Here is a 7,990-nt window from a genome sequence, read left to right as displayed (position 1 = left end):
TCTCAGCTTCCTGGGATTCTCTGTGTCGTTAGCTGAGATATTCACTCATGGAAGCCTGCTCCTGGGGGTAAGGGGTATTGTTCAGACTGGGGCACGTTCGGGCAGTAATAATGCCTGGACAGTAGTCAGCTGGGGTCTTTTGGAACATACCGGGGCATCTGGGTGCCCAAAAAATAGGTCTCTGGAGTCCCAGCAAGCAGCAGGGCTCTCAAGGGTGAGAGGACTGAGCAAGACCTAACAGTCTTATCAGCTCCACTGCCCCCCACCCCAGCCTGAAGCAATCATCCTGGCCTCTTCCCACTTCCCCAGACGCCCAGTATAAGAGCTGCCTCTGGGATCCAGCAGCTCGGAGCACTGAGAGTGGAGGCCTCAGACTCCTGGAGGTGAGTACTTGACCGGATATGGCCTGCACCTCGGAAGCCTGTCCTCAGGCCTATCATGGTCACCGTCCTCTCCCCTGTGAGCAGCCTTGTTACTGCAGAGGCAAGGGTCTGAGCTAAGGGCCATTCTAGGGACGTGGGTATGGTGCTTTCAGGAAAAAGTGACTTGTGCACTTGAGCTGACACCCCATGCTCTTTTCCTAATTCTCCAACTTAGGGTCTGTTCCCCAGGGGTTGGAGGGAGGGAAGGAGTGCTCTAGTTTGTCCCTTAATCAGTCAGTTAAACAAGCATTTTGTCTCTGCGATGTGCCAGGAGCTGTGCAGACACACAGGATACCCACAAGGAAGGGAGTTGGTGCTGTGTCCCTGTCCCAAGCCCGAGTGGATATGAAAGGCCCGCTGCTTCTGCTCCTTCTCCTGCTGGGGACAGTTGCTGCTTTCCATCTGGGTAAGCCTCTCCTTCTTGTCTCACCAACCTTTCTCTTTTCTACTCTTTCCTGGACTTTTTTTTGGTCTCATGGGGGCAAGACCACAGCCACCCTTCTCTAGTTGACCCAGCCCATCTCTGAATGTCTTCTCGACTTAAAACATACCCACCTGTGAAGATGAAGGGCTTCTCAACAGGTGCCTCTAGCCACCCCCACAATACACACCTGGGTGCCAGCCAGAAGTTGGGATCTCATCTATTTGTGCCTATGACTCAAAAGTTCTCTCCTCATCCAACACCAAGGAGAGATTGGCTCCAGATGGCTCTAGGAAGTCTCAAATGGGGCCTTTGGAGTTGTCCATGGTCCTGGAAGAAGGGAGACCCCAAAGCTGATAACAGGTTACTTCTCCTTCCCAGAGAATTATGCCCACAGTCTGGACAGCCGAGAGACACAAGTAGACCTGAGTCAGAGTCTGGAAAGTTCAGGGGAGCAGGGAGGAGACCTGGCTCTCACTGATGACGTGATTCAGTCAGAGGGAGAAAAGGCCAAGCCTTCCGGCTCTCAGGTCACATCTGAGCATGAAGAGGCCATGGATTCGAACCTGGTTACTCCAGACAAGGATTTTCGATGCCCAAAGGAAGAGGACATAATTCCAATTCCAAGCAGTCCTGGGTACAAGACATGCAACTTCCTGATGGTACGGCAGGCCGAGCAATTTCAATGTGCTCAGGTAAGTGGCAGGGAGGCTACTGTGGAGGACTGGGGTGGGGATGGGGGGAGAAAAGACTTGATCCAACCTTCTGTCCCCTTTTAGATCAGTGATTCTCAAAGCCTAGTGTGCATCAGACTCCCCTAGAGGTCTTGTTAAAACACATTTCTGGGTTATCAAGTCTGGGATGGGGCTTCAGAGTTTGCATTTATAACAAATTCCCAGGTAATGATGGTATTGTTGGTCTGGGGACTGCACTTTGAGAACCACTGACCTGGACGGAAGGCTTTGGTGTTAGATACACCTGTATTCAAGTCTGGCTCTGCCTCTCATTGGCTGTGTTACTGGGCAAGCCACTCTACCTTTTGGAATTTCAGAACCTTCATTTATAAAATGCAGGTAAACAGTACCAGCCCATTGTGGGGTTGTGGTGGGGATTAAATGAGATAATATATGGGAAGTGTGTGGAATAATTCTTGGGTCACTAAAGCTCTCCACAAATGGTAGCTATGATTATTCTGAACATTATTAGTTGTTGCAAAAAGGTCCTGACAACACAGAAAGGAGCAAAAGATGGGATTAAGAGCGGCAGATAGGTCTCCGATTTCTGCCCTGAAAAAGGATGAGAGGCTCTCTCCTGGAGACTCAAAGACTTGAGAAAAACTAGTGAATTCTCTACCCTAAGTTTTCTTCTTTCCGCAGAGTATCTGCAATAGGTGCTACCAAGGCAACCTCGTCTCCATACACAACTACAACTTAGATTATCGCATCCTGTCCTCAGCCAGAGGGTACAGTGAAGACGAAGTCTGGATTGGAGGCATCTATCAGGGCTGGGTAAGTGGGGCGCCTAACTCCTGGGGGATGGGCAGGAACTTCTTTCTGATCACCTCGAAGGAGCCCCTGCTGGCGTCCAGCCTCACCTCAGCAGCTGAGATGACCTTCAAGCAGCAGGCAGTGACGTGAGAAGCAATGATGGTGGTCATCTGGTCTTAGCTCCATGCTCAGGGACTGCGTGCCTGAGCTCAAAATCTGTCCCAGTGGACATATACACACCAAGGAACTTGGCAGTTGTTGTAAAGCAGGGTTCCTCCCTCCCCCCGTGTTCTCACCTTCCCCCAGAGCCCGCTGTTGAACATTTACCAGCACATCACTGGAGTCAGGAGATAGGCTCCACTCTCAGCTTTGTCACTTACTAGCTGAGTGACTTCCTCGGGGCCTCAGTTTCCTTATCTCTAGAATGGGGTCCTTCTTTTCTCAACGTGGGTCTGGGATTGTGGATGAATAAGTGCCATTATGTTTGCTGCTCAAGTGTGGTCTGTGGACCATCAGTGTCAGCATACCAGGGAGCTTGTTAGAAAGGTCCAGCCTTGGTCCCCACCCCCACCCGAGACCCTCTGAGTCAGAATTTGCGTTTTAACAAGATTCCCAGGAGATTCGTACGCACAGTAAAGTGTGACAAGCCTGCTCTGTGTGATGGTTGGGGGTCCTGGTTGCTCTTGCATTGTCATTGCCTGCAAACCCTCAAGGATGGGTCTCTAGGGTATCTGGCTGCTGGCTGGGTGGGCAGTGAGAGGAGAAAGGAATACTCAGAGAGCATTTTCTGGAGCCCCCAGATCTGTCTCTCTGGACCTCTGTACTCTGACCCAGACTATCACTTCTTTAGTTCACAAGCGGGAACTTTCGCTGGACTGATGGGAGCAGCTGGAATTTTGGATACTGGGCCGCAGGGCAGCCTGCGCAAGGGAGCGGTGACTGTGTCTCCCTATGCACCACAGGTGAGGTGGCCTGGGACCATGTCAAGGGGAAGGGGTGGACAGGTAGACTCTTACATACTGTCCCTTTGAGTTACTTCAACCTGCCTCCCCAAACTCACACCTTCCCCCAGTTGGAGAATGTGTCCTCTGTGAGGAGGGCTGAAATGTAGGGGTTCCTCAGAGCAAAACCAGGCCATGGGGTGCCCTGTATGGGAGCTAGATGGAGGCTTTCCGTCCTCACTGACAGAGCTAGGCTCGGGGCCTGGGGACTGCTTTCCCTGCTCTGATAGGAGGAGTGACTGATGTGACAAATGAGAGTAGCAGATGTGAAGGTGAGGTATGGATGAGGGGCCAAGGAAAGATGTGGGAATTAGGGCTGGCTGACAGATAATTCGCCAGCTTCGAACAGCACGGATGCCAGATGTGAGGGAGCTAGCACCGTGGCTGAGACCATATGTGCTGGAGCGAGGCAGTAGCCACCCGCATCCGCTCTGCCACTTCCAAGCTGAGCTCCAGGCAATGCATTACCCCCACTAAGCCTCAGTTTCCCCATCTGTGAAATGGGGATGATGGTAACACCTACCTACTGGAGTCACTGTGAAGATTAAATGGGATCGCCCACGTAAGGCACTCAGCGGCACACTCCCTGCCCCCCCCCCCCCCGGGGAAAATGATAAGCTTTAGCTGGTAGGGACGAGGGGGGAAACACAGTGGACAGATCATAACCATGGTCGGAGCCTGGATCCGGATCCGTATGAGGCGCCTGAGGAGGGGACTAGGGCCACCTGCTGCAGCGGCCGCAGCTGACATCACTGTGCTCTCCACTGCTAGGTGGACAATGGCAGCGGACTTCCTGCCAAAGGCGTCTGCCCTTTGTCTGCTCCTTCTAAGCCCATGGCGCCGCGGAGCCCCAGCCTCGGAGCCCCCAGCCTTTGCACCCCCTGGACGGCTCTGTACCCCAGCCTCTTTAGGCCATAAACCCAGACTTCCCACAGCACTTCCTGACTCTGTCTCCTTATTGCCCACGCTGGAGGGCTCTGGGGGGGGCGCGGGGCGGCCAGGGGGAGCTCAGCCAGCGCAGCTGGGCGCCGGTGGGGGTGGCGGTGGGGGTGGGAGGGCCGAGGAGTGGAGCCACGACGGGGTGACTCCCCACCACCTTTTTCTGCCTGGCCCCAGCAGATTCCACCTGCTCTCGCAGGCACTGGGGGTTGGCCTCACTGGGGGTGCGGGCCCTCCCGCTTTGTCTGGGTCTAGTATGGAGTGCAGCGGGGAGTGGGAGTGGGGCGGCTTTCCAGTGTGGAGGCGATGCCGCCCAGTGAAGAACGGGGGTGTACCTGGGTGTGGTGAGCGTCCACCTGGGGTAACCACGTGAGAGGGAGGGAGTCTCACATAGGCAGCTTGCTCTTCTAGACCTGGGCCTTCCTGGCATTAGGTACTGGCCCCTAGTTTCTATTCTCCCAGCCACCTGAGTGTGAGTTCGAAGTCCCCAACTCCTAGGTGTGCCCCCCATTCCTTCTCTCTCTCCTCCATTCCCAGCTTATCTTCATAGAGGGAACGCATTCTTAGGAGGGAGGTGCCTCTCACCAGGAGGGCTTTGGGGGGAAATGGTACAGCATCTGGTGGCACTGAGGCTCCTGTCCTGATTACACCCAGCTGCCTTCTCTCACCTCACTTTCTTAGCCCCTGGGGACACCTGGAGAGAAGTGTTGCCTCTCCAGGCACGATGGCAGGCTCCAGAAAGGATCTGAGGTTGATAAGCAGGAAGCTGGACCTGGGACTGGGTATTAAGAGGGCAGAGAGCCCAGGGTTGTTGGAGGAGCGGGGTGGAGAGAGAGACACAGAGAGAGAGAGGGAGAGAAGGAGAGAAAGGAGAGAGACGGGAAGAGAGATTGAGGCAGAGAGATAGAAAGAGATACACTTATGTGCTTCTTGGGGTAGAGCTCTACATGGGGTGCGGGGAGAATGTACACATATTTTTGGAAGTGCACAGGTACATGTATGTATACATATCTTGGTGCGTACACAAGCCTGTCTTTGTATATCTGTGTTTATCTGTGTATACGTGAATCTATAGGGTGAATATGCATACATCTGTATGAGTTGGTGTATATTTGTGCAGCGTGTGTATATTTTAAACATCTCTGGATATTTATGGCTATGGCTGGATGTCTGTGTGTATCTGTAGAGCTTTGCACCCTCACATGCCTGAATCTGTGTGTGTCTGTATATGTGTGCACCTGTGCGTCCTCGACCCATATGTTTGTGAGTGTGTATCTATGTGCACGTCTGCCACAGCCGGGTACAAGTCTACGTTTGCGTGTGTACACGTGTGTATCTGTTTAGGCACGTGATGGGATGCAGGGCTTCGGGGACAAAAAGCGCAGTAGGCTCAGATGTCTCAGACAGAAATGGAGACCCACAGGAGAAGTGAAAAAGCAGGAGACAGATCCCCTGAGTATCAGCAGGTCCCTGGCAACAAGACAATGGGCCTGGGCATTGCGATGACCATCACCAATGCTGGGCCCAGGGACTACCTGTGGGTGCAGACCCCTCTCCTAGGAGAGGGGTCTACTGCCTTCGATGGACATCAGGTCAGGAAGCTCTTCATCACAGCATGTCGATCTTCCCAAGGGCAGAGAAAGGAGGCTGCCTGGGGGCCAGACCCTCACCCAAATCCCTTCCTTGCAGACTTCAATAAGCTAATTCTTGATGCTTTGCTTCTAAAAGAACAGTGGAATTTGGCTGTTGGTGGGAAGGATGGTCAGCAAGGGAAGCTTTGCATAGGGAGCTCTGGGTCCACTATTTTGGCTAAATGGCAATCACCCTTTTATCAGCCTCCACTTTTCTCCCTGATGGGGAGTGAGTTGTAGCCAATGCCAATTGCCCAACATCTTGCCAGGCAATACAAGAGATAGAGAGAGGGAGGGAATGGAGAGGAGCTCAGATGCTTCCAGATTGAAGCTTGCTTGAGGCAGGATAGGGTAGGTGAGATATCCCTCAAATTTCTGACACTGTCAGTTATTGAGCCTTAACTTCAACCATTATATATTCATATCTTTGGATGTTTAAGGCCTTTCAGTCTTGAATAGCCCTTGACTGAAAAGCAAATACTCTCGGGAGAAGAAGCTCCTGAGAATGTTATCTATTAATACATCTGGGAGGTTGATGGGTAGCTTGTGGAAAACAAGGTTTTGTGAGAAGGAACACAGAAGGGAAGGAGGTGCGTAACTGTCAGTGGCCATGGGCTGGGGTGGAGGGGAAGTTGTGGAGAAGAGAGGGCATTAAAAGTGGGATAAGGAGGGGTGCCAGGGTGGCTCCGTCGGTTAAGCGTACGACTTCGGCTCAGGTCATGATCTCACATTCGTGGGTTCAAGCCCCGCGTCGGGCTCTGTGCTGACAGCTCAGAGCCTGGAGCCTGCTTCAGATCCTGTGTCTCCATCTCTCTCTGATCCTCACCTGCTCACGCTGCCTCTCTCTCTCAGAAATAAATAAAACATTTTAAAAAAAAGTGGGATAATGAGGCGGAGAGTGTTGTGTTCACTGTTTCCTCTTCCTGAGGACCCATGAAAGCTGTTTCCCAGAACTCCTTGTGGTGAATGGGGTCTTTGGCATGTTACTGAGTCTGGCTAGGGTGGTGTGGTTGGAAGGGCCTGGCCTTTCAATGGTCCATGAGCTTCCTGTTCCCCCTTCCTGACCCCCTTTGACCTGGCCGTCCGTGTGTCTGGGCGCACCCACCAGGTGGAGGGAGGGGGCTGTCTGACCTACTCTGTTCTATTAAATCACGAGGTTGTGAGCTTTTCCGGTTCCCGCAGCCTAGACGCCTAGTTTAGCTGAGCACAGAGAGAGAAGAAAGCGCCAGCAGATCTCCTGTGTGTTCTCAGCTGTGGCACGGAAGTCAAGCTTGCAGACCCTGGGGTCCTAAAGCTGGGGGGGTTTGAGGCCTGGCCCTGCCGGTCCAGTCCCTTCACCTTCCTGAGCCTCAGCCCCCCTTCTGTACAGCGAGGGCTGCAGGAGATGACCTGTGTGGTGCACTGGGCCCGTTGCTCAGCCAGCGTCTAGGTGAGGCATTCAAGATGCAAGGGACCTGCTAGGAGTAAGCGTGGGCTCCAGGTCAGACTTGCGCGGGTCGCAGAGTTCTTTCTCCAGCCCACAGGACCCGTGACAAGCCTCGGCGACCCCTGCAGGGTTGGCGTGTGGTTGCGCCGAGCTGGCCACGATGCAGCAGAGCCCAGCCGGCAGCCTATGGTTTCACCATAGACGGCAGCCGCCCATCTGGCGCACAGAAGCCGTGACTTAGCCGTGACCTAGTGCCACGCGGTGTGCCCAGCAGGCTCTCCCTGGTGAGTTCACGCGCCTGCTGGCAGGCCCAGAGCAACCTTGCTTTGGGCTCCTCTGCAGGGAGCCCCCCGTGACCCCTGCTGGGGAGGCCTGTGGGTTTTCAGGCTCCAGAACTATCTCTGCTGGTCAGATCTCCAGACACTGCCTGATGCCCGAGGGCACCCCTGGGGAGGTGTTATCCCACCAGCCTGAGGACGAGGTGGGGGGTGGTGTTGGTTTTGAGCGAGGGAATCTAACTCGTTCTCCCCTGGGGGTGAGGGAGGCAGGGGGAAATCACTGGAGTCAGCCAGGCCTTTGCAAGTGCCCACTGCTCCCCCACACTGGTCCCTCCCTGGTGACTCCCAAAGCCGCCCCCTCCCCGACTCCCTGCACCTTCTGTCG

General features: G+C 54.0%; 1 protein-coding gene across 1 annotated transcript; it reads left to right on the top strand.

Moving 5' to 3' along the window:
- The first annotated feature begins 331 nt into the window (after window positions 1–331).
- Window positions 332–4,212, top strand: LOC120240376 (proteoglycan 3-like). Its single transcript, XM_039245099.1, has 6 exons — window positions 332–383; window positions 694–828; window positions 1,225–1,538; window positions 2,220–2,351; window positions 3,181–3,292; window positions 4,103–4,212. The coding sequence occupies exons 2-6, from the start codon at window positions 768–770 to the stop codon at window positions 4,159–4,161; spliced, it is 678 nt and encodes a 225-aa protein (XP_039101030.1). The 5' UTR covers window positions 332–383; window positions 694–767; the 3' UTR covers window positions 4,162–4,212.
- Window positions 4,213–7,990: the final 3,778 nt, after the last annotated feature.

Source organism: Hyaena hyaena, unplaced genomic scaffold (assembly GCF_003009895.1).
Source record: "Hyaena hyaena isolate Hyena2069 unplaced genomic scaffold, ASM300989v1 scaffold_252, whole genome shotgun sequence".
In the NCBI taxonomy this organism is placed as follows: Eukaryota; Metazoa; Chordata; class Mammalia; order Carnivora; family Hyaenidae; genus Hyaena; species Hyaena hyaena.
The sequence above is the reverse complement of the archived record's forward strand: the minus strand, read 5'-3'. Positions and strand labels throughout refer to the sequence as shown.

Excerpts from the sequence above, each read along its gene's own strand:
- LOC120240376 (XM_039245099.1), top strand. The coding sequence starts at position 768 with ATGAAAGGCCCGCTGCTTCTGCTCCTTCTCCTGCTGGGGACAGTTGCT. Across the intron at positions 829-1,224 it reads AGTTGCTGCTTTCCATCTGG|AGAATTATGCCCACAGTCTG; the intron begins GTAAGCCTCTCC and ends TCTCCTTCCCAG. Across the intron at positions 3,293-4,102 it reads TGTCTCCCTATGCACCACAG|GTGGACAATGGCAGCGGACT; the intron begins GTGAGGTGGCCT and ends CTCCACTGCTAG.